The sequence below is a fragment of the Dendrobates tinctorius genome, unplaced genomic scaffold (genome assembly GCF_039654945.1).
Source record: "Dendrobates tinctorius isolate UK_male_01 unplaced genomic scaffold, ASM3965494v1 ptg000232l, whole genome shotgun sequence".
NCBI lineage: Eukaryota > Metazoa > Chordata > Amphibia > Anura > Dendrobatidae > Dendrobates > Dendrobates tinctorius.
Genome location: NW_027361899.1, coordinates 15,595,132 through 15,622,331, shown reverse-complemented (window position 1 = coordinate 15,622,331; position 27,200 = coordinate 15,595,132). Strand labels below are relative to the sequence as shown.

At 44.5% G+C, this 27,200-nt stretch overlaps 1 protein-coding gene across 1 annotated transcript in view; it reads right to left on the bottom strand.

The window, feature by feature from the left end:
* Positions 1-13,829: 13,829 nt before the first annotated feature.
* Positions 13,830-27,200, bottom strand: part of LCLAT1 (lysocardiolipin acyltransferase 1) — a 116,570-nt gene continuing 103,199 nt past the window's right edge. The window contains exon 6 of the mRNA XM_073556359.1: positions 13,830-19,782. Within this exon, the coding sequence (XP_073412460.1) occupies positions 19,283-19,782 (500 nt within the window). The 3' untranslated portion in view covers positions 13,830-19,282. The remainder of the gene's footprint in view (positions 19,783-27,200) is intronic.

Here is a 27,200-nt window from a genome sequence, read left to right as displayed (position 1 = left end):
CTGCTCCTTCCACCATAATTCTCCCACCACCTTGATGCTTCTTCCATCATGATGTTCCCTCCACTATGACGGTCCCCTCTACTTTGCTCCTATTCTTGATTCTCCCCAAACCATGATGTTCTTTCTACTATAATGCACCCCCTCCACTATGTTGCTTTTCCTTATGCTCCCTCCACCATGATTTTTCCCCCACTATGTTGCTCCCTCGACTATGACAATCTCTCCATCACGATGTTTCATCCATTATGATGCTTCCTAAACATAACACTCACTGACTCAAGGTGTCCAGGTCAAGCAGCCCCAAACTTTGATGCTCCCTGCACCACGTTGCTTTCTCCCAGTGTTCCCGCTACCATGATTGTCCCTCTACCATGACATTCTCTCCACCATTATGTCTCTTAAACCATGATATTCCCTAACCATAACACTCACTGATTGCAAAGCATCCATGCTGAGAAGCCGCCCCAAACCATGGACATCTCTTCACCCTAATGCTCTCGCAATCATAATGCTACCTCAACCATTATACTCCCTCACCATGATGTTTTCTCCACCACGTTACACAGTTGGGACGAGCTGTTGAACATTTTCCATGAAGCATTGTGAGACATCCACGAGGCTTGATACAAATTTGCGAAAGACTGCGATGATTTGTTTTTTTGGACAGCAGCAGCTTCTTGTGTCCTTCCATGAATACCAGAATAGGTTTCTTTCTTGGAATAATGGACACATGAATAGAGGTTCTTGTAGTTTGTGGTTTACAGTGGGTCTTCTTCTTCTCTCAGGATTGCCAATTCTGCTCTTGGAGCAACCTGTGAAGGAAAACAACTTCTGGAGAAGATAGGAACAGTTCTGGATATTCTGTTCTTGCAAACCACCATCTGTCTACTTGTAGTTTAGCTTTTGTAACCTTTTATAGCTTTTTTGTGTGTTCCCCAACTCCGGTCCTGAAGAACCACCAACAGGTCATGTTTTCAGGATTTCTTTAGTATTGCACAGGTGATAATTGCAGTACCTGGACAGGCAAGAATTCCCACACCTGTTCAACACTGAGGAAATCCTGAAAACATGACCTGTTGGTGGTTCTTCAGGACCGGAGTTGGGGAACACTGCTCTAGAAGATGTTTTCTGAAGACTTCTGAACCTTGTCTCCCTTGAGTCTTGGTTCACAAAAACCAACCTTTATGAGAATGAGAGACACAGATGAGTCCGTAACCAGGCTTTATCAAATGGGCAAAAAACCTATGAAACTCAAACTTCTCACAATCTCACGTCTTTACCTGAATCACCCTTTTCCATTTAGAGAGGATTTGATGCTTTTTGTTCCTGGGTTGAAAATATTTTCTCAATAAAAGACATTGAACGATACAACCTTTTTAATGTGTTTTTGGTTTAGTTACTTTGTGGGGTTTTTTTTTATATATATATATAAATAGGTTTTAGAAAACAATCAGACCTCATTTTAAAAGAAATCAATGCAGGTGATTCTAGGTCATTCCAAAGGGTTCACTTACTTATTTTTAAAGGGGGGCACATTCTAGTTGAAGAGGCTTCATTTACCTAAAAGAATACGCATTCAAAATGATACAATGGGCCATTGTTTTGTCTTTGGGACCACTCAGCCTTGGTTTCTGCTATCTCCTATGTAGCGGCCGCACAGTCCTTCATGCAGATGGAACATCAATGACTGATAAATCATTTTTGTCCTTTGTGGCTTTTGATTTTATTTTTCTGATCTAGTGACTTTATTCTGCATGGAGACCCAACACAAAGCTGGAATGTAAATCACTTGATATCGGCGGTAGCGGCCCCATCCTCGGTGAGGGCGTCGGGCCTTTCATACATCGTTGAGTCCGTGGAAATTAGCTTTTGTGTCTTTTTAGCAATGTGCACGGGACAAAATAACAATTACATATCAAAAAGGAGAGGCTTTCATGTCTGACAGCTTTGATTTCCGGCACGTGCGCTCATTGTTCGCTTATCGTAGATGTTTATTGCTGGGTACAGTCACTTCTAGCTACCCAATTTGTAACATTTTCTACGCATTCTGTTATCGTGCAATATTTGTATTGTTGCTGTCTGGGACATTGCGGCAAAACATTCCGGTGACTCATTTGTCTAATAGTCAAAAACAATTCTACTAAGCGTGGGTTAAAGTTAATTTAGTGACAAAATGCCCAGTTTTTGGAGAAAGGTTGAACTTGATTGACTGGGGTCTTTTTTTCAACCTATGTAGCTGTGCCGATACCTGCCCTAAATGGCTTTGCCCTGGTATACTTCTAGGATAGGCTTATTTTAACAGCACTCCGTATGGCCAGGCAGGGTATTACAGGTAAAAGGTTTTCCTTTTCAATAAATTTCAGATGTGACCCCAGGTACGGTCATAAGGTGTTATCATGCTCGTTTGCTAACCGAGTGTCTTCGACGGGCTCAAAAAATACATGAATGTTCAAGGCCCTGTGGCTTCATGTCTCACGGATGTTCGACAACCGCAACACATACATGGATCGCCAAAGAACCAGGCAAACTATGCATGTGTTGCAGCTGTCTAACATCCGCGAGACATGCATGGACACTCGGTGAGCACACGTGCACGCTCTGATAATGCACGTTCACTCATCACTAGTCACTAAACATTAAAGGCATTGAGTTGAGTAGCTTCCACCATGACTAGCAGAGAAGTGATACTGGACAAGTTACAAGGTACTTGGTGTTAGGCTGTGTTCACACTACTGATGGGGCTTCAACATGCCACAACAGATCTCAATGACTTACAATAAGGTCTGTCAGGTTCCTTCTTGAGCTAGGATGTAAATGATACAAGTGCAGCACAATTCTGTCAAGACTGATGAAAGCGGCTCCAAGCAAAGCCATTGCTGGTAGTATGAACAGAGCTCAACTGGAATGGAAGGTGATCCTCCCCTAAAAGCCATGTGACAGTGGATGGACGTCACAGTGACACAAAAATTTTCCAACAGCGAATGCTTAGCCAAAACTGGCTCCTAGGCGGACTGCCATGCTTGTTGAAGTTCCGATTGGTTAGACATCTGAACTTGTCCCGCCCTCCAGGAGCAAGATCTGTGGCCGGGATTATAAAATACCAATATAATGTGGCAGTTAAATTTATTACATGATCTTCAAAGATTTACTGAGCAGTGATCCACAATATGGCTCTAATGGTGGGTCTCTTCACAGTTTCAGCGCTGGGTTGTCCCATGGTGAATTAGTGATACCCAAGCATGTCCTGTAAGGATGTCCATGACATCAGACGGCACTTTTCAAATTCCATTGTAGGTAAGCTTTGTGGATTATTGACTAATTCTCCGTAATCCCGCAGATACTGCCTGGTCAGATACTTTGTGGCTCTTATACCAGGTTCTGCCAGTGAATTCCTGTGTTAAGTTATTAGAAAGTTTTCTCTTGCCAGAGTAAAACATAATAAACTGCTGAGTGTGGAGCTAGAAGGAAAGCGGAGGTTTCACTGGAGTGGAGCATTTGGAAAACTCAACACCCAAGTATTTATTGGATTTATAATCGAAGAGGATTAATGAGTTTATTGTGTTACAGGGTAGGAAAAAAAAAAAAGCCAACGCAGTGCGGAGTCCTGAAGACAAGTTGTGATTGAAGATTACTGCAACACATTCTGACATTCTAGAATTAGGGGTGAATGCTGATACCGTAAAGATGTATATCTTTGTACCGTGTTAGCCAGTAGATAGTCTTGAGATTGAGAGTCCTCAGTAGTTCATATCTTTTAATGGCTAACTGAAAAGATGGTAACACATTGCAAGCTTTCGAGACTACTCAGGTCTCGTCATCAGGCTTATCTAATACAAAATCTGAAGTCACATATTTATGCACAATACAGCACAGAAAAAATGCAATAGACAAGACAAGTGAAGTGAAGCAGAACTATCAATATGGGAGAGGGAGAAACATAACTATAAACATTGGACCAGTTCATAGATAAGGAGTCCGGATGTTTTATGGTCCTCTGATTGGGGTCTAGTTCTGTGTTGTGATGCCCCCACAAGGTTTTAAAAGGGAAATTCCTTAATTGATGTAAAAAGACATAAATCCATGCGAGACATTCATTCCAGCACTGAGCGTGTCAAAGGTCATCATAAATTTGTACTCCCAAACTCGTCTCTCTCTCTGAGAATTGAAGTTACCTTTCAATACCAGTAATTTCATATCCACGCTGCTGTGATCAGGGATACAGAAATGTTTTGCCACAGGTAGATCCATTCTTTTTTCTCTTATTGTGTGACGATGAGCATTCATCCTTGTTCTAAGCTTTTGCCCTGTCTCCCCCACATACAGACCCCCAGTTGGACATTTAGTACAAATAATTAAGTACACCACATTAGATGTAATGCAGCTGAAAGTACCTGGGATCTTGTAGTCCTGATGTGAGTTGGGGATCTTTATCTTGTCCGTGGTCATTATAGATGGACAGGTTTTAAATTTTTTCTGGTTGCAAGGAAAGGTTCCTGCAGCTGTTGCAGAGGACAGGGAGCTTCTGACAATGATGCTTCTTAAATTTGGGGGCTGCCTAAAACACAGCAATGGGGGGTCTGGAAAAATGGATTTTAATCGGGCATCTTTTTGTAGTAAAGGTGAGAAGTCGGGTTGTAACGTTAATCACCAACAGATGTTTACAGCCTGTTATGAGCTTTGTGAAACCTTCTCCACAACCTCCGACTGTTCAGAGCTTGTATGCCGCCTCGACCAACGCTCTACAGATTACCATGGGTAGTAGATTCACTACCGTTCTGTCGTCAGAGAGTCAATGTGGATACAAAGTGACAAGGAAATTGGAGCTAGTTGGAAGCAGCTTGAAATTGTGCTCCTCACCACAAATTACAAAAAGTAGTTGGTCACTTGGGTGTCATATCTCCACTTGGACCTGCTACATTTGCTTCTGTTTTCTGGCACCACTGTGTTCATTCTTATCATAGAATCCTAGAATGTTAAAGCTGGAACGGATCTCCTGGGTCATCGTGTCCAACCCTCTGCTCAATGTAGGATTCTTTAAACCATCTCAGACAGATGTCTGTCCAGCCTCTGTTTGAAAATCTCCATTGAAGGAGAACTCACCACCTCTCGTGGCAGTCCGTTCCACTCATTGATCACCCTCACTGTCAAAATGCTTTTTTTTCTAATATCTAATCTGTATCTTCTCTGTTACAGAACCCCCCCAGCACCCTGAATAGGAGATGCATGTGTGATAGGTGCAATGTGAGATGTATGCCCTTAATGCAGCAAAAGACCGGCTGCCCACCTGGGCAGAGGTAAACGAGATATCCCACTTCTGACCTCCCCCACCTTTGTAAATCCCACGGTTATTGTAATGTACGTCTGGCATCTTAATTGGAGCCTGTTATCTAGTGGCCCGACATATTGATTGTCCTGCCCTCTGTATGTCTATATATTCTGAGACCGATGAGTAAAATGTTGTCACACTGGAAATACATGGAGTAGCAGTGATCTTTGATATGTTCCCATGTTACAAAGCCTTTCGAACCAGCGTCCTTCATACAGAAGTTAGGAAAAGCATAGTGGACCTCCTGAAACACGGGGTGGTAATATAAGAGGTATTACAGCACAGAAGACCCCGTTACACTGGTGGCAGCAGTGGGATTTGATACCCCTTCTATAGGAGTAAAGGACTGAATGGAAAACAACTACCAGAAGTTAAAGAGTACTACATTAAAAGACCTGGTGGAAGCCCGAGGGTTAATCGCCAGCAACAAAACAAAAGCGGATTTGATAGCAGTCATCATGGAACACGACAGTGCAGCGCCCCCCAATGTGAACGTGGAGGAGACCGAATTCCAGAGGGAGGTAAAGAGCAGACTGGCGTTCTATGGCCTAAACCCTGCAGTAGAGATCGTACGAGAGGTGATAGCTGATGTGCGTACTGATCTGAAGGAAAAGATGGCCGAGCGGAGCAGAATAGAGCTAGCCAAGATGGAGATAGCAGAGCGGACCAAAGTAGAGCTAGCCAAGATAGAGCTAGCCAAGATGGGGAGAGGAGAGTCAGCGAGCAGGGGGAGTTCTGGTCTCCGCCCAGGTACCGTCAGCAGTAAGCCAGAAAAAAATCCAGTATAATGCCTTCCGACAGTTGGGGGAGGCAGAGGAAGACATTGATGGCTTTCTGCAGGACTTTGAGCGGCAGTGTGCCCTTCATCAAGTGAAGCCGGAGGATTGGGTTCAGGTTCTGGCCAGCAAGCTGACAGGCCGGGCAGCGGACGCCTATCGCACGGTACCTGATGAGAACTGTATGGACTATGAGCGGGTCAAAGAAGTGATCTTGGCCCGGTATGCACTGACACCAGAGGCATACCGCCAAAAGTTCCGCGGACTTATAAAACAGGTAACAGATACCCACGCTGAATGGGCCTGTAAACTATGGCGGTCACTGCTACAGTGGGTACAAGGGAGCCAAGCAACCACTAAGGAGGACGTCCTCCAGCTCTTCTTGTTAGAGCGATTATTTACGAGACTAAACCCCGAGACACAAGAATGGCTTCGGGACAGACGGCCAATGACTCTGAGGAGGCCGCTCGTCTGGCCGATGAACATCATGATGCCAAGAGGTCTCAGTTGTCAGGATCAAAGACTGTCACTAGGGGCCCTCCCATGGGTCTGGAGCCCCTAAACCACAGAAGATTGTCGGGGGACCAGCTAAAACCCCGGCTTACCAGAGTCCCCCTGGGGTGCGATGCCACACCTGCCATCAGCTGGGCCACCTGCAAAGACAATGTCCCAACCGGACTCAGCGTTCCCAGTGGCCAAAGGCGGGAACAGCTACCGTCAACCGGGCCTCTGTACACTACTACCAGGGCGAAGCTGACCCGGCTTTGGGGGCTATGACTAATCCGGGGATGAAAGAGATGGAGGAAGTGCTGCATAAAGTAGACCCCGTGCAGGCAGCCCGGGCAGATAATCGACAACAGCTAAAGGACGCCCTCACAAATACCCCGGTATTGGCCGCACCCAATCCAACTAAATGTTTCCTTGTTCACACAGACGCTTCTATGTTTGGACTGGGGGCAGTGCTGAGCCAAGTCGGACCGGACGGTCAAGACCACCCTGTAGCTTACCTGAGTCGGAAACTATTGCCCCGCAAAGTAAGCTATGTGGCCATCGAGAAGGAGTGCCTGGCAGTAGTATGGGCACTCAAGAAGTTACAACCATATTTGTATGAATGACAATTTTCACTCCTAACGGACCATAATCCCCTAGTGTAGCTTAATTGGGTCTCCGGAGACAACGCTGATTACTGCGGTGGAGTTTAGCCCTACAACCTCTAGACTTCACCATCCACTACAGACCCGGCAAACAAAATGGTAACGCCGATGGACTAAGTTGACAAACGGAACTTGCACCAACCCCATAGACTTCGGTCATCCCCAAGCCGATCCGTTAAGGATCAGACTCTGTATGCCGATCGTGTTGCTGAAAAGGGGGAGCCGTGTTACAGAACCCCCCAGCACCCCGAATAGGAGATGCATGTATGATAGGTGTAATGTGAGATGTATGCCCTTAATGCAGCAACTGACCGGCTGCCCCCCTGGGCAGAGGTAAACGAGATATCCCACTTTTGACCTCCCCCCACCTTTGTAAATCCCACGGCTATTGTAATGTACATCTGGTGTCTTAATTGGAGCCTGTTATCTACTGGCCCGACACATATTGATTGTCCTGCCCTCTGTATGTCTATATATTCTGAGACCGATGAGTAAAATGTTGTCACACTGGAAATACTGGAGAAGCAGTGATCTTTTATATGTTCCCATGTTACAAAGCCTTTCGAGCCAGCGTCCTTCATACAGAAGTGAGGAAAAGCAGAGTGGACCTCCTGAGAAACGGGGTGGTAATGTAAGAGGTATTACAGCACAGAAGACCCCGTTACATTCTCCCTTTCAGTTTCATTACATTACTTCTCGTGTTTCCATGTGCAAATGAGAATAATTATGATCCCTGTACACTGTGACAGCCCTTCAGATATTTGTAGACAGCTACGAAGTCTCCTCTTAGCCTTCTTTTTTTTAAAGCAAAACATTCCCTGATCCTGTAACCGTTCCTCGTAGGACATACTTTGCAGTCCACTCACCATCCTGGTCGCTCTTCTCTTAACTTGCTCCAGTTTTTTTTATGTCTTTTTTTAAAATCCGGTGCCTTCTAACAGAGTTGGTGATGGAGATGTCAAGACTAGAAGAGAGCAGGATCAGCTCTCACTTCCTCCGAATGGATCAGCTCTCACTTCCTCCGAATGTCAAATTTGGGCACAGCAGGGGAGAGTAAAGTGGCCAGGGATTGCCAGCATGGTTCATGTGGCAGAACAACGTCACACGAGCTATTGCCGGAACCGTTGGAATGGCGTCCGCACTGGAAGCAAGTAAAGCTGTCATTGTACTTGGGAGGGAAGAAAGTGATTGGGAAAGGGTTGTCCGAGTAGTGGACAAACTTTTTAACATATGGGGCAAAGAAGGGGGTTATATTATTATGAAGCCAGGTATGAAAAAGTATTCAGAGAAAAGATTATTATCATTTGGAGGTACAGAGAGAGCAGCATGGATTTCAATTTGACATCCGAGATACAAGCTTGAGGGAAAGGAATTCCAAAAATTGACTATTTAACTCTAGTTTTGCACCTGTCCCCGTGTATTGTCCCTCTCAAAAGTTGTGGAATGAACAGAAGAACCAGGTAATATACTTGGTGAAAAATACTGTCTCTCAATGAAAACTTTCCTCTTAGTAAGCAAATGGAAAATATAGATTTTTTTTTGCAATGCTGAAACTGGATATGGGATGATGGAGAATTTTGGGGCATATCCAATAAAGTTTGGTCTGTTCTAGAGTGAAAAAAAATAATTTAGGGGGGATTATTCAGTTTAAATTCCAGATATTACCATAAGCTTTAGATTACAGTAACCTCTTCCAGAGTTTCATTACATTCCAGAAACCAATCCATAGTTGTATTACTGACAAGTCTCGGAGAGGCAGTGGTTCTCTTTAGGAAATCCGGCTGGCAAGTGGAGAATTACAAGCAATGCTTCAGGAAGACAAAAAACGAATTCTCCAAACCAGGCAGCCATCATCGTACATCTGTTTTGGGGGCGCTCGTTGGGGGGGATGAGATGCCTGGGACACAGTTCTGTACGGCCAATGGTTCTCCTAAAGAAGATTCTGTCTAAAGTGTTAGGAAAAACAAGACAAAGACTTCCAAACAAATGTCAAGAAAGACACAAAGAATTGAAATTAGACCGAAGCTTCCTTTATGTCAGACCGGAAAATAAGAAACAACATGAAGTCGGGTATTTTTGCAAATGTTCCATTAGATTATCCCATCTTTATGCAGTAAATTGGATTATCCAAGCGTGTTACTTGGACCCGGCGCAAGGAAACAAGAAATGAGATTTTGTTTTACTATTTTTGGAGCAAGACTATTTCCGTAATCTCAGCAAAGTGCCAAAAAAGTCATCCATGGGATCATGTTTCTCGCTAGTCATTAATATTAGACCTGTGGGAGACTGGACTTTATGGGAGAACGCCAAATTCCACCGGATTAAGATAAACAGATTAACAAGGTTATGAAAATTCTTTATTAGTCATCAGTAGGGGATTATCAGGATGAAAGAGAAAACTTTCCAGGAACCAAAGGTCTGAGTTGTACATTACCTGCCAGATCAGGAGCCCGTAGTATCCCACTACTGGAGCGATCCATGCCCCTAGATGAGGACACATGGATGACTAGGAGAACCTGGCAATATGGAGACATGGAAGGGCGAGTGGCATCCAACCATGAATGGAGACTATTACACCTTATTTACTCTCATAGATGTATTTAGGTTTTCTTCACCTGGTTTGGTTTATTGCCCTGTCCCTAAAGACCTTAGCGGCAGCCATCATTTCATACCTCCTACAGCTACTCCCTTGCATAATCCTCAACATGACCAGATTGCCACCAAAGACTACAGCAGCCATATTCCGACAGTCACGTGACAACCACATCCCCATAGAAGATGACCAAGTAGCCAGTTATAGACTTCGAAGGCGTCCACAAGAACAGACCTGATGACTTTTAATAGACGGACTTTGGTCATGCAACTTGGAAAACCCAATGTGGAGCACAACAGAGGGCAGCAGACCCAGGGGAAGGAAGCGGAGCTTGGGCTAACCAGTTTAACACTAATACTAGCTTGGCCCGTGCAAAATTTTGGTAATCGGGGGCGCAGGCAATTTCAGAAAAAGCAAGCTGGTCAAATGTAAATGTATTTCATGAGCTGATGAATACAGACAGATATTTATATATGTAGATTGGTAATACAAATTGTTTTGATAAGCAGAGGCCAAAAATTGTCTTCCGGTTGAGGCGCCACCTGCAAGTCATTGTGTCTTCCTGTAGGTTTATGACAATGAATGTTTAAACTGGATTTAGTGATAAAATCGTGGATATGTGGTTTGTTTGGCTCTTTTCTTGCTGAAGGGAGCAAGTTTACCTTTGAAATGGTGTATCATTTGTGTGCTGGGGCGAAGTAATCAGCGAAAAAGCAGTGCATGTATACAAATGTGCTTGCATATGTGACTCACCTGCAGTGAAGTGTGCAATACTCCAGTGTGCCTGAAATAGGCTGGGCACGTACTTGAGCAATCTGGAAAGAGCCCAAGGCAAATGTTTGGATTTGTTTGTGATGTCTGTAAGCAGCTTTGTGGTAGTGTGCTTTGGGGTAGTGTGCTTTCACCTGCAGATCAGATTTCCTTACTGCAGGTTTATGAAAATTAATGTTTAAACTGTATTTTGTGATCAACTCGTGAATGTGTGGTTTGTTTGGCTATTTTCTTGCTGAAGGGGGCAAGTTTACCTTTCAAATGGTGTATCCTTTGTGTGTGTGCGCATGAGATACAAAGTAATCACCGAAAAAGTGTTTAGAAATATTAGACTAGATTGCTGAACTAGAAGCCACAATCCTCGCAGCCTTGACTTGAGGAATACTCAGCAATGAAGCCGGCTATGGTGGGTTCTGACTCTCCCATTCAGTGCATACATATCCAAGTGAGAGAGGACTTCTTGCAGTTAAGCTTTGACCTCTCCATTTACCGCCTCTCACATAGTCAACGTCTATTGAGGCTGATAAAAGGAAGAGTCTTACTACCCTTACTCTTTAAGAGTTAATTGCACTCCAATATTCTCCGCGGGTTATAACATTGCATGCGGCTCAGACCTTAATTATCTACAGATCCTGCCTGTAATTGTTGGAGCTGCGAAAGCAAACGTTTCCACTGCAGTCACATGCCGGCAGCGCACTCGCCAACCGTGAAGTCTCCAGATGTGTCCAGGCGCAACCACCAAGTGATATAGGCCAAAAAAAAAATGTAAAGGGCTGCAGCTAATTCCAAAATCTTACTCCGATGTCCAGGAAGCTGAGATATGAAGAGATGTTTGCAGAGTCCTGACACTGTAGAGCTAAACACTGTAGTCACTTCTGCTTGAGAAGTAATGAGTTAACAATAGAAAAACATGGCTACTTACTGTCATAAACAGTGCCACCCCTGACCACAGATTGGGTCTGGTATTATAGCACCTCTTATGAATGCTGCTCTGAAGTATAATACAGGATGTAACTCAGGATCAGTAATGTAATGTACGTACACAGTGAATGCACCAGCAGAATAGTGAGTGCAGCTCTGGAGTATAATACAGGATGTAACTCAGGATCAGTAATATGCATGTACACAGTGACTGCACCAGCAGAATAGTGAGTACAGCTCTGGGGTACTGGGGTATAATACTGGATGTAACTCAGGATCAGTAATGTAATGTATGTACACAGTGACTGCCCCAGCAGAATAGTGAGCGCAGCGCTGGTGTATAATACAGGATGTAACTCAGGATCAGTAATGTATGTACACAGTGACTGCACTAGCAGAATAGTGAGTGCAGCTCTGGAGTATAATACAGGGTGTAACTCAGGATCAGTAATGTAATGTATGTACACAGTGACTGCACTAGCAGAATAGTGAGTGCAGCTCTGGAGTAGAATACAGGATGTAACTCAGAATCAGTAATGTAATATATGTACACAGTGACTGCACTAGCAGAATAGTGAGTGCAGCTCTAGAGTATATTACAGGATGTAACTCAGGATCAGTAATATGCATGTACACAGTGACTGCACCAGCAGAATAGTGAGTACAGCTCTGGGGTACTGGGGTATAATACTGGATGTAACTCAGGATCAGTAATGTAATGTATGTACACAGTGACTGCCCCAGCAGAATAGTGAGTGCAGCTCTGGGGTATAATACAGGATGTAACTCAGGATCAGTAATGTATGTACACAGTGACTGCACTAGCAGAATAGTGAGTGCAGCTCTGGAGTATAATACAGGATGTAACTCAGGATCAGTAATGTATGTACACAGTGACTGCACTAGCAGAATAGTGAGTGCAGCTCTGGAGTATAATACAGGGTGTAACTCAGGATCAGTAATGTATGTACACAGTGACTGCACTAGCAGAATAGTGAGTGCAGCTCTGGAGTATAATACAGGGTGTAACTCAGGATCAGTAATGTAATGTATGTACACAGTGACTGCACTAGCAGAATAGTGAGTGCAGCTCTGGAGTATAATACAGGATGTAACTCAGGATCAGTAATGTAATGTATGTACACAGTGACTGCACCAGCAGAATAGTGAGTGCAGCTCTGGAGTATAATACAGGATGTAACTCAGGATCAGTAATGTATGTACACAGTGACTGCACTAGCAGAATAGTGAGTGCAGCTCTGGAGTATAATACAGGATGTAACTCAGGATCAGTAATGTATGTACACAGTGACTGCACTAGCAGAATAGTGAGTGCAGCTCTGGAGTATAATACAGGATGTAACTCAGGATCAGTAATGTATGTACACAGTGACTGCACTAGCAGAATAGTGAGTGCAGCTCTGGAGTATAATACAGGGTGTAACTCAGGATCAGTAATGTAATGTATGTACACAGTGACTGCACTAGCAGAATAGTGAGTGCAGCTCTGGAGTATAATACAGGATGTAACTCAGGATCAGAAATGTAATGTATGTACACAGTGACTGCACCAGCAGAATAGTGAGTGCAGCTCTGGAGTGTATTATAGGTCTCCAAACGTAGCTGAAATTTTTTAGGAGGTTGTCCACCACTTTTACATTGATGGCCTATACGTAGAAAAGGTCTTCAAAGTCTGATTGGCTGGAGTCTGACACCAGGCACCCCAGCGAACAGTTGTTACCGGGGTCAGTGGCCACATGTCAGACGCACTCATTAGCCGAGCTGCTCAGTCTACTTGTAATGGCCAGAGCTTGGTACTGCACATCCACTTCCTATTCAAATCAATGAGGTGAATGTGTAGTATCCTGCGGCAGTCGCTACAAGTAGACAGGGCAGCTTGGCAAGTGAGTACTTCCTGCTGGCAACCACTGCCAGGGATAAGCTAGTCGGAGGGGGTGCTAGGTGTCGGACCCCCACCGATCAGATATTGAAGACCTATCTTAACCATATGTCCTCAATGTACAAGTAGTGGACAACCTCTAAGTACATTGTGTGGTCAGTACACGTCGTCATCTTCTAGAGGTGTAACTTGAATCTCCGTTGCACCAGTCAGTCCGCCACATACCATTTATAATAGTATTGTTCCAGCCCTACGTGCTTCCCGTGGCACTAAGGTCTAGCAGCAGCAGCAGATACTTGTGCACCTAGTATAGCTACATCCCTGTCTTCTCCATGTCCGGAGCCATTTTACAGATTTCATATGCAAAATATTGAAAGCGAGGATGTGAAAAGTTTTAATTTTTTTTTTTTTTTTATTATTCGTATACAATAGCGATGCACTTTTCAAAAAGAGTCTACAACACATTTGATCCCTTCACAAATGATTACAAAGTGAAATGAGTGAACGCATCAGAGGAAGGGACTGTGCCGGCTGATAAAGGGATGAAACATGGATTATGGGACAAAGAAAGAGGATCAGAAAACAATCATGAAAAGCAGAACAATATAAATAAACCCAATAAAAAGCCCTCGATGGAAGACTTTTCCCAGTTCATATAGGCGCCATATGGCGCTATAGTGCCGCACAACACTTCCACTATGGAGGGCTCCATTACCATAAATGCTAAAAAGACAAAAAAAAAAAATAACACACTGAAGGGACTTTATTTATTCCAATGGGGAAGGAAGAGGGAGCGTGTATAAAATATTATAACTCATTAGTAATATAAAGTGCAAATACACGTATTTACTACCGGGCATTGATGGATATGACACGGCGCTTATCCCACGACCACCCTGCGGTGATAGGAGGTTATGGGATCAATCACTGAATAAGATTAGGCTATTAGGCAGGAGTGTGCAACTAAATGTCAAAAAGACACACTAAAAACTATGGCGTTTCCAGTGGTGTACCAGGACTTAAAGGGTTATTCCCGTCTTCCTGGATGAGTGTTGCTGTCGCACTACTAGTAGATACCAGCACTTTTGCAATTTTCAGCTTACTAAAATTTGCATCCGTTCTTGAGATATTAACGCTTTTCTTTACAACTCGTTGCTTAGGAGACCGACCACCGCTGCAGCTACCGCCCAGCAAAATGCTGTATACAAAAAATATCAACATCTCAAGAAAGGCTAAAAATTTTAACAAAAGATTAAATTGCTAATGTATTTATTTTTACTAGCCCTATCCAACAAATACCCCCATCCCTGGAAATGGGAATAACCCTTTCAAAAGGGGCAAATATAAAAATAATCAATCACTCTCAAATATTTTTCGTAGCTATCTAGCTCGGCTTGTAATGGTGGGTTTATATTCAATGGACGCAACTTTACATATTCATGACCTTCATGCCTGCCGCCTTATGGCCGCTATTCTTTGTGGCAGGATTTTATGAAAAAAAAAAAAAAAAAAAACACAAAATAAAAAGTACAAAAAAGGTAAACCGAACACACACACAGTATAAAGAAAACTCACGAAACTCTACCAAACAAAACCTTCCAGTAGAAACACCAATTTGTGGATTTCGGCATTTTGTGTGAGATCCATTGAAAAGAGACGTTATATTAACCTTTTCTACACATTCATGAATACAGTATGCTTTAGTTTTGTGGAACTGTCTAAATTCACTTTTTTTCCTATGAAGATGGGCAAAAAGTTCCTTAAAAATAAAAAAAAATGTGAAGATAATTGGAAATACGCACCAGAGAGTTCCACTTTTCATCCGATGGGTTTCAACTCGAAGATGGTTCCCAGAAATAAGGGGACTTGGTGCTAAGTGGTCCAGGTCCTGTTGGTGGTGGTCAGCGGTCTGAAAAGATGTTCCTTGGGAACCTCCAAATATTGGTTCCTTGGGAGGACTCGTAAAATCGAAATCGATGAGAAGTCAAAGTTTCGAAGACCCTTCACCAGGCTGAAGAACATCAGCTCTTCGCCTTGGACGGAGACCATCTGAAAATCGTTAATTGCTCCAATTAGGGGCTCCTATTAATTTTTATTTCACGACAAGATGACCAAATGGGCAAATTAAGAAAAAAAAAACCTCCATTGCACCTTTCTTTTTGTGGAAAACTTAGTAGGGTGAATTGTGTTGGCAGAAGCCACGGTGGAGATGCTTTTTCAGTTCCTGATGGGGTTTATTCGGGACATCAAAATCTATCTTGCCCCAAATGAAATGGACGGCTTACACCAAGGCAGTGGTCAGGTTTTATCCCAGGCATTCATGTCTTTAGATAGATGATCTAACCTGCGGATCATCAGAGCTCAGAGTCTCGGTGCATTACGGGACATCCACCGGTTGAATTGTGTGGCGATTAGACTGTGCACGACATTGGCATGGGAGCAAAGTACTATATCTGGGACAGGTGGTGGATTGTCCTGCATTAGGCTGTTTAAAGTCTTAAGGTCTTGTTACACAAAGATCAATAACAAAATCATCGTTCACGATTAAGGAAACTGATTGTTCAAGCACATAAATCTAAACCATCTCCAGACTAAGAATATCGGTACGGCACTGTTCTGCGTAAACGGCACTTTAGATGACCCCATCTTGCATAAACAGAGCCATCAAAGTTGGGTGAACTAAATTAAAGAGTAACTACAGCAACCAACAAGTCGAGTCATAGTCTTTCATAAGTGGTCCACGGCTCATCATCATGGAGGTCATTCCGGTAATGTTGTCAAAAATTGACTTTGGACGTGAATTGGTTGATTCTTTCATGGTGCAAGGGGAGAAGAGAAATAGCTCCCTGATGTCTCCTCACCACCAATCTTGAGAAAAACGAGAGCCATCTGTTGTCATGACCTAGCCATTCCACTATGTCTAGATCTTGAGATTTAGATTCTCTCAAAAACAAGAGCTAAGATCTACAGCAGGAAATTGAAGGTAGTCCATGAAGACATCCACCAGCCCAACTAGAACATATCATTGATATAGACCTCTCTGCGCGGCTCCTCTTTATAGCCAAAAAGAAGGTTCTGGTCTACTGGGCTTAAGCCAGTAATATATTACTTGAATGAACATTCATACGAAATAGTAGGCCAGATAAGGATTTCCCACAGGAAACTCTCTGTCGCCATATCTTCTTTTGTGGATGACCATCTGGTTTTCGCCTCTGTAGACCATTTTGCTAAAGTTCCGATTCAACTCCTTTGGCAGCCTATGGCGCACACCAAAAACGACTCCATTGTGTGTTACCAGTGTTCGCCAGATCTGGTTTTACCAAATACATATTAAGTTCTCCAATGGTCAATATTGATTTTTCTCCTCATGTATACTGAATCCTATGACATTTTGCAAATATAACGATGGGTGGTCAAGCAGTAAAGAAGTTCATGACAAATGTTCCTGGTCTTAGTCCAGAGCAGGACATTTATTCCTACGTATGAGCTTGTGATATGGCCATTTACAAAAAAAAAAAAATTCATTGTGGTCTCATGGGTAACAACCGGTAATAATGAAGCAGAAAAACCATAATTCTCACTCAAGTCTCACTTTCTTTTTCCACACAAAGCTTCTGGTTGCAAAGTGATGAGGAAACAAAGTCTGCAGGAAAAATAAAAAAAGACGTTTCCTTAAGCATCCGTTTATATACGAGAAAAAGGAAGAGGCACTAGGCGGCCTTTGAAAAAAGTGTTAAAGGTCTACAAAGACGGTACTTAAAAAAAAAAAAAAAAGTTGGAAGATGACGGCATGACAAGCCTACGTCCCAACACCTTCTAACACGGGGGGGTGGAGTTAGATAGGGTCCCGAATACATTTTGGACAGAGCTTTTTATGACTGGAGACAATCCTCGCGTTCCAATGAAAAATAAGATTTCGTCAAGGTAGGACTTCAAGGAAGCAACTTTGAGAAGTGATGAGTTAGAGATAATCTTGGAAGATGACACAAGAATTATGGACTTTCAAGTTATGTCTTTTTTTTGGTTGTGTAAACTTTGAGGGTTTTGTAGCATATTTTTTATGTGACCCTTGAAGGCAGATCTGATGACGTCCGGTATTGTTTTAGAGAACGGTGTTAAAAAATTTGAGCTACATAAGCCACGCAGTCCAACGTAGACATCGTCCGCATCGTCCTACGTGTGGATTACTCAATAGCAGATAATAAAAACGAAAGCCGGATTGTCAGAAAGTCTGGATTGTCGCACGTTTAGTTAAAATGTAAAAATTGTGAATTAACCATAAACTTCTAAAAGCGCCATTGTCCGATAGACGGTTCCAAGTCATTTTCAACAATAGTAACACAGTGTCGGTAGCTAGATGAGAGCTAAAACAAAGAGGGACGACCAGAAACAGATCAGTGCTTCAGAAGACGGAGGACCAAGTACACTACTCGACCAAACAGAAGAGTCATTACACATTACCCAGAGCTCACACGCCAATATCGGAGACCTCAACCTTGGGTCATTAATGAAACCATGAAGTTCAATACGTACCTCCAAGGCCACTGCTTGGACAGTGGAGATTTACAAGGCCCTGGATAATTGCCAGGTCCATGATGAGACCTGTATGTTCCATGATGACTGTAAAATTATAGGTTCCCATTCATCATTTTTGTGGTAGACTAGATGAGAATATGTCTAGAAGATAATGGTCCATATACCGATACTACCGCGATATTCACGGTCCTATGCATGCTCCGATATAACTAAATAGTGTGAATCATAGAACATGTTCTAATTCCCAAAGCGGTGGGTCTACAGTATTTTAATGAAGGGTTATTCCAAGAAGGAACCTACCCGTAAGTGAGGACCACTTCCTCAAGATCAACACCAATGAATTGGTTAGAACCAATCTCGAAAAACTAGGCCATGTTTATAGCTCTGGTTACCGTCCTCTATTACCCCTATGAAACCACAAACTGGGCATGAGGAATATCTGCTTACATTGGATCTACCTCAATGGACGCAACTTTATAAACGGGCGCATCGGCCGCTCAACAGCTGCAAAGCTTTGTGGCAGTATTTTATGAAAAAAAAAAAAAAAAATAATAAAACAAGATATAAAAGATAAACCATTGCTGCACAAACAAACACAGAATAAAGAAAACTCCTGATTGTCGAGTGAACAGATAACATTACATAAAAAAACTTTCTCGTTAAGAACACGCAACTTTTTACATTTTCCCAGTATTTTACTGGAGATCCCTTCACAAGGGCGACCGATTAACCCTTTGAAAACATTCGGTGCTATAACATGCTTAACTTTTGTGAAAGTGTCTAACTCCATTTCATGAGGCTGCAAGATTATTTTTATTTTTTTCCTATGAAGGCGTCTAAAATGTTCCTCAAGAGTACAACAGTATCTGGAAATATGCAAAAGGGAAATCCAGCTTTTATCCGATGCTTCCCACAACTCTACGATCGTTCCCGAAATATGGAGACTTAGTAAGAGTCGAAATCGCGTTGATGCTGATCAGAGACCCGACAAGACTTTTCTTCGGAACCTCCAAAAATAGTCTTCTTCAAGGACTGGCAACATTAACGAGAAGTCAAGATTTCAAAGACCTTTGACTGGTTTGATGAAGACCATCTCTTCGCCTTGGGTGGAGGAGGCTGCTCCGGGACTCACGTTAATTTTATCCTATGGAATTCTTGTAGGGTTTTCATGTAGTGTGGGCAACCTGAGGCTTTCCAGGAGCTGACACGCTACCAATCTCAGCGTATTCGAGAGCCTTGGGTTACCTGGTTCACATGCACAGTATGGTAGACATTACAGAAGTATCATACATATACAGCCCTTCCTTACTCCTGTTTGCCTCTTGCGGCTTGCCGGATGGTGTGATAGCGGTGGCATGCCAACTCGATGAGCTCGAGTCCCCCACAGTACTTTTCCTGAAGGACAAAGATGACAATCATGACGACGGTGTACCACCGGACTATGCTGTACAGGTAGATGAGGTAAAAGGACACAATAATGAAGGTTGTCCAGTACAGCAACGAAGCAAACTTTATCACATGCACCCTGAGCTCCGATTTGCAAGGAGGGATCCGACTGCGTCTTGTGACGTCGAAGTATTTCTCTCCTTCATAGAAGGTCCGCAGCCGCTCCTCCTTCTCCTTCCAGCGTTCCTGGCACCATAGCTGGAGGTCTTCCTTAGAGGCGGGCAGGCTGCTGACCGGATACCTGCGGACGTGGAAGTGAATCTCCTTGGGGAAGTTGCCGTGAAGGATGTGTTTCTCGGTTTGAGGAATGTTGTGAGGGTAAGCCACGGTTATGTCATGGATGGCATCGAGGTTGTTACCTAAAGGAGAGCAGAAAAGCATAGATCAATAATGAGAAGAACTTGTAGGGATGGAGACGTCCACCATGGGCAGATTCACTGCAAACAACCAGAAGCAAGTCACACGCAAAACTGGAGGAGACCAAGACTACGTAAACTCAACCTAAATGTTTGGCAGATCTCCGGCCCCTCTCCAAGTTATTAAAGGGGGTTTCCAATTTCAGAAAACAACTGCCCACTCCCTTCTCCTCGATGTTGTGCTTTCCTCACGCTCCACGGGTCCAGCATAGTCTTCCAGTGTCAAGTTATTGTCTGCAGCGCTGACGTCACATGAACGGTGCTGCAGCCAATAACTGAGGTCAGCGGCTTTGAGCTGCTCCTTAATCCTGGCAGGGCCGCTGAGCTCGGTTAGAACAGAATCTGGGAGCGATGGTGGACGCTCAGCACTGGACCCCGGGAGGGTGATTAAACCAGAGTTTGTTTTCTGAAACAAAATTTCAGATGGGGAAAGGGGGTTTGTAAAACTTGAGAACACCTATAAGGCTCCTCCGTCATGGTCTTTGTGCAGCAGTTTCCTAGTAAAACCCTTTTTCTCATTTACTAGTGGCCTTGCATTTAACACCCAGAAGCCAATCTGAACAAGCAGAGCTGCAGTGAAAAGCAGCGTGGAGTAAATGAGCAAGAGCCTAAGGCAGTGTGCACACATTGAGTGTTTGCAGCAGATTTGTTTGCACCAAAACACAGGAAAAAAAAAAGCTGCGTAAAATGCTGGAGTTTTATTTTTACCCAGCAAAAATGCAGCGTGTGAACAAGGTCTTAGTATCTAATGAGACCGGAGGGAGAATTCTGACTATTACTGATTAATACACCCTGCAGCTGAGCTGGGGGCACTGATCATAGCGGAGACATACAGTATGTACGGTAGTTTCTATTCCTTCCTTTGTTATCAAAGATCTAGTCTGATGCTCTGCTGTTCCCCATGCTTTACACTACAGGTCTGCCTGTTCAGTGGCTTTTATTCTAGACGGACATGGTATTGGGATATGGGTCGGTACTACCCTGCCGGGACCTCCGGTGCACTACATATTCCAGTCCTCCTGACACTGGGTAGTTCCTGCAGAGATGTCGCGCTGCATCTAAGAGTGAGAACAAAAGAAGTACAGAGGGACGCGGAGAACGGGAACCTGCTTGTAGGCGGAGGCCGGGAGACCAGATTAGGACTCCAAGAGATGAGGCCATGATAATTTTTTGCATATGAAAATCCTCTAGATTGAATCCATGGTGGAGTCACCTGGTCCTGACCCTCCGCGGGTTATACCGACAATGCCACCACTTACTGACAGTGTAAGACATGAAGCTGAGCGTGGCGCCGTCATATGTCACAGTGGAGCTGAGCAGAGAAGGCAGTGTATAGAAGCAGAGAGCTCCTGCATCAGAGGGTGGGATATTGGTGAGTGGGATGCCGGACGCTGTACGCTGAGCAGTCAGTACATAAAGGGTGACACGGGCAGAGGGTGACACGGGCAGAGGGTGACACGGGCAGAGGGTGACACGGGCAGAGGGTGACACGGGCAGAGGGTGACACGGGCAGAGGGTGACACGGGCAGAGGGTGACACGGGCAGAGGGTGACACGGGCCGAGGGTGACACGAGCCGAGGGTGACACGGGCAGAGGGTGACACGAGCCGAGGATGACACGGGCCGAGGATTACACGGGCCGAGGATTACACGGGCCGAGGATGAGGATTACACGGGCCGAGGGTTACACGGGCCGAGGGTGACACGGGCCGAGGATGACACGGGCCGAGGGTTACACGGGCCGAGGGTTACACGAGCCGAGGGTGACACGAGCCGAGGGTGACACGAGCCGAGGGTGACACGAGCCGAGGGTGACACGAGCCGAGGGTGACACGAGCCGAGGGTGACACGAGCCGAGGGTGACACGAGCCGAGGGTGACACGAGCCGAGGGTGACACGAGCCGAGGGTGACACGAGCCGAGGGTGACACGAGCCGAGGGTGACACGAGCCGAGGGTGACACGAGCCGAGGGTGACACGAGCCGAGGGTGACACGGGCCGAGGGTGACACGGGCCGAGGGTTATACGACCCCAGGGTGACACAGGCCGAGGATTACACGGGCTGAGGGTTACACAACCCCAGGGTTACACGAGCCGAGGATTACACGAGCTGAAGGTTATACGACCCCAGGGTTACACAGGCCGAGGATGACACGGGCCGAGGGTTACACACCCACAGAAGAGACGATCAGGAGGACAGATAACGACAATCGGACATTTTCTTATGAAACCGTCTAGTTGTCGTCTGCAGGGTGTGAACCAGTACAGAACTGACACTTCACACAGCAGGGGCTCTGTTACAGTTGCATCCAGTCCAGAGCGAGCACAATTTTCTCTTGTGCTGACAGTTTGCTACAATGTGTCAGAGCAGATAACATGTATCATTGGCCTTGGGACTGATCCGCTCACTTGTGACATCAGACGGCGCCATTTACCTGCAGATATGGGATTAATCTGAGGGTTGATAGTCAGGAAAGGTCCCCGGCCGCCGTACAGAACGACCGGCTACAGGGAGAAAAAGAACGCTGTTCCTCCCGGGAGCAGCCGGCATTGTCACAGGGGCACACCGACATCCGACTAAGAACCATGGAAGTTTCCTGTGAATTTACTGGGCTCTGCTCAATGGCTGAGAAGCCAAAGGGGAGGGGCATATTAGGCACATAGGTTTAGAGCTCTCTCATTGGCTGTTAGTAACTGGTCTCCGCCCTTTGAGCTGGACACCAGGGTCGACCCTTTATAAGTATCTGCTCTATGTCAGTGGACACAGAAAATCGCCTATTATTGAAATCAGGTTTTCTGTTACATGCTTGTTTGTTTTTTCATATCACAATTTTTTTTATTAAAAATAAAAATTCTTGCAATTTCCAAACTAGCCTCTAGGGCCTTTGTAGATTATCTGTTTTTGGAAATGCACATGAACATGAGCAGCAATGATCAGACTCTGACCCTATCGTATTAATGCAACTAATGTGCCAAGGTCATTGTACAGGACAGGATGGCAGTGAGCTGTGACACCTATTGTGAATGGTGGATCCTGTGTTATCTACTGTATATAGAGGTGTTATAAGTCATTGTACAGGAGGAGGTGAGCTGTGACATCTATTGAGAATGGTGGATCCTGTGTTATCTACTGTATATAGAGGCGTCTTCAGTCATTGTACAGGAGGAGGAGGTGAGCTGTGACATCACTTATTGTGAATGGTGGATCCTGTGTTATCTACTGTATATAGAAGTGTTATCAGTCATTGTACAGGCGAAGGAGGTGAGCTGTGACATCTATTGTAAATGGTGAATTCTGTTATCTACTGTATATAGAGGTGTTATTAGTCATTGTACAGGAGGAGGAGGTGAGCTCTGACATCACCTATTGTGACTGGTGGATCCTGTCTTATCAGCTGTATATGGAGGTGTTATTAGCCTTTGTAATCCTGATGATAATGAACCTGCTGTAAACAAGTTACATGCAACACAAATCCCCGATTTTCCCCTCTGATGCTCGCTTCCGTTTAGCGCTCTACACATGTAGGTAATAATAATCGGCGCCTACTTCGCTCCAGAGCCGAGAAATAAGAGTAGATCTGATGAAATCCGCAATCACATCATTTGTGTCATTTACATAAACAGCTTGAAGTGGAATCTCCATAATTCCATCATTCGGCCGCAGGAGCAGCACACAATCGTTAGGGAGACGAATAATTGAGGCTGAAGGACGCGATACATCTCATGACAGCGACGCGCTGGATGCAGACCTGGGACTATGTTCCCACAAGCTCCATTTATATCACCCCAGTACAATCCCAGTACCAGCTACAAGTTACTGGTGAACTGCCAAACAACGTCCCCATACAAACCAGTGCGCACCATTATCACAAGAAAAAGATGTTCACTCTGTACATCTCTACTGGAAAGGGTTCTTTACACTAAGAGCACTGAACTATCCACCTATAGAGTAGCCAGTCCCTCCAAGGAGCAGGTTCATGCTAACATACGGGCCATAAGATAAAGCAGGGGCATCACCAACCGGAAGGGGCTGGAAGGAGGCACTTCATCCATAAACTGGAGCCCACAACTCATTAGTGGAGTTGGACATGGAAACCCCTCACCGGCTCGGAGGGGTCTGAGGACATCACACACAGACGAGGCATGTCTGATCTGGAGTTCATCGTACAGACCCACGCCGTGCAAAAATGACACAGCCGAACTGGAGAGTGTATAGAAGAGCGACCGAGGTCATGGAGGGACTGCACACCAAGGCCTGAAACAATGACAAGGGGCATACTTTCATTAGGGCGAAACCCTTTTTTCTTCTATATTCAAACTGTGATTCTTTATTGTGAGGGCATGGACTATGAATTCTTTACTTTACAAGCAGCGAGACTACAGATTCTTTACAGTTAAAGCAGTAAGACAATGGATTCTTTACTGCACGAGCTTGAGACTACAGAATCTTTATTTTATGAGCCCGAGACTGCAGAATCTTTTCTTTAAGAGCCTGAGACTCCAGAATCTTTACTTTACAAGCAGTGAAACTATGGATTCTTTACAGATAAAGCAGTAAGACAATAGATTCTTTACTGCACGAGCTTGAGACTCCAGAATCTTTACTTTATGAGCCCGAGACTACAGAATCTTTATTTTATGAGCCTGAGACTACAGAATATTTATTTTATGAGCCTGAGATTACAGAATCTTTATTTTATGAGCCTGAGACTACAGAATCTTTACTTTACAAGCAGTGAAACTATGGATTCTTTACAGTTAAAGCAGTAAGACAATGGATTCTTTACTGCACGAGCTTGAGACTACAGAATCTTTATTTTATGAGCCCGAGACTACAGAATATTTCTTTAAGAGCCTGAGACTACAGAATCTTTATTTTATGAGCCCGAGACTACAGAATATTTCTTTAAGAGCCTGAGACTACAGAATCTTTACTTTATGAGCCCGAGACTACAGAATCTTTATTTTATGAGCCCGAGACTACAGATTCTTTATTTTATGAGCCAGAGATTACAGAATCTATTTTATGAGCCTGAGACTAAAGATTCTTTACTTTACAAGCAGTGAAACTATGGATTATTTACAGTTAAAGCAGTAAGACTATGGATTCTTTACTGCACGAGCTTGAGACTACAGAATCCGCAATTGATTTGCGGCGGATACCGGGTCCACCAGCCACATCTAACAACGAGAGACGGCCCTCGATGCCTCCTCACCCACCGTTTTTTTCTTTATGCCCAGGTGCTTTGGAGCTCACAGTACAGCATATAGTACATTGATGAAGGTCACAGACCGAAACGGCTGAATGTATGTACTGTACTTTATTAAAACCACCTTTCTGCATCAGAATCTATTAGTGGTGCAAAGTTTCTCCATATAGCAATTCACGGATTGGGATCCTACTTGTGCACCACAATTCTTAAGAGGGTTGTGCCAACGGTCTTATCCTTATAATTACTGTTAAGCATCCCCCCACAGAATTAATGTAATTTCTATTCCCGGTGGCCGTGCCCCGTAGTCCCCAGCTCCTGTGCACGTACAGGTCTGCAGAGCAATCACCAGCAGCGCGGGCCATGGTCCATCACTCTTTGCATAAAATCTGTTCTCTGTAATGTATCCATTATTTCTGTGTAGTAAGTGCCAGCTGTGCCCGCTGCCCTGACAGCAAACTGACATCTACCAGGCGTTCTGCGCGACCAGACACAACCCTGGGACAAAGCAGCAGATCTGACGGGATCCAGCACCTGCAGGAGGAGACGGCTCCAGCGCCGGGACCAGAGGACGACGGACCGAGCACAACTCATCCTGCGGCCGAGTACAAGGCTGGTGTGTCACCCGAGCTGCCAGGACGGACGCTGCCATGGAGGGCGCTACTAGGACGGACATTAGATACACGGCTCAGCAGACAGTATCACACAGGATAGGATTAGATACACAGCTCAGCAGTCAGTATCACACAGGATAGGATTAGATACACGGCTCAGCAGACAGTATCACACAGGAGAGGATTAGATACACAGCTCAGCAGTCAGTATCACACAGGATAGGATTAGATACACGGCTCAGCAGACAGTATCACACAGGAGAGGATTAGATACACAGCTCAGCAGTCAGTATCACACAGGATAGGATTAGATACACGGCTCAACAGTCAGTATCACACAGGATAGGATTAGATACACGGCTCAACAGTCAGTATCACACAGGATAGGATTAGATACAAGGCTCAGCAGTCAGTATCACACAGGATAGGATTAGATACACGGCTCAGCAGTCAGTATCACACAGGAGAGGATTAGATACACGGCTCAGCAGTCAGTATCATACAGGATAGGATTAGATACACGGCTCAGCAGACAGTATCACACAGGATAGGATTAGATACACGGCTCAGCAGACAGTATCACACAGGATAGGATTAGATACACGGCTCAGCAGACAGTATCACACAGGATAGGATTAGATACACGGCTCAGCAGACAGTATCACACAGGATAGGATTAGATACACGGCTCAGCGGTCAGTATCACACATGATAGGATTAGATACACGGATCAGCAGACAGTATCACACAGAATAGGATTAGATACACGGCTCAGCAGACAGTATCACACAGGATAGGATTAGATACAAAGCTCAGCAGTCAGTATCACACAAGATAGGATTAGATACATGGATCAGCAGACTGTATCACACAGGATAGGATTAGATACAAAGCTCAGCAGTCAGTATCACACAAGATAGGATTAGATACATGGATCAGCAGACTATCACAGGATAGGATTAGATACACGGATCAGCAGTCAGTATCACACAGGATAGGATTAGATACACGGCTCAGCAGACAGTATCACACAGGATAGGATTAGATACACAGCTCAGCAGTTAGTATCACACAGGAGAGGATTAGATACACGGCTCAGCAGTCAGTATCACACAGGAGAGGATTAGATACACGGCTCAGCAGTCAGTATCACACAGGAGAGGATTAGATACACGGCTCAGCAGTCAGTATCACACAGGATAGGATTAGATACACAGCTCAGCAGTCAGTATCACACAGGAGAGGATTAGATACACGGCTCAGCAGTCAGTATCATACAGGATAGGATTAGATACACGGCTCAGCAGACAGTATCACACAGGATAGGATTAGATACACGGCTCAGCAGACAGTATCACACAGGATAGGATTAGATACACGGCTCAGCAGACAGTATCACACAGGATAGGATTAGATACATGGCTCAGCAGACAGTATCACACGATAGGATTAGATACAAAGCTCAGCAGTCAGTATCACACAAGATAGTTTTAGATACATGGATCAGCAGACTGTATCACACAGGATAGGATTAGATAC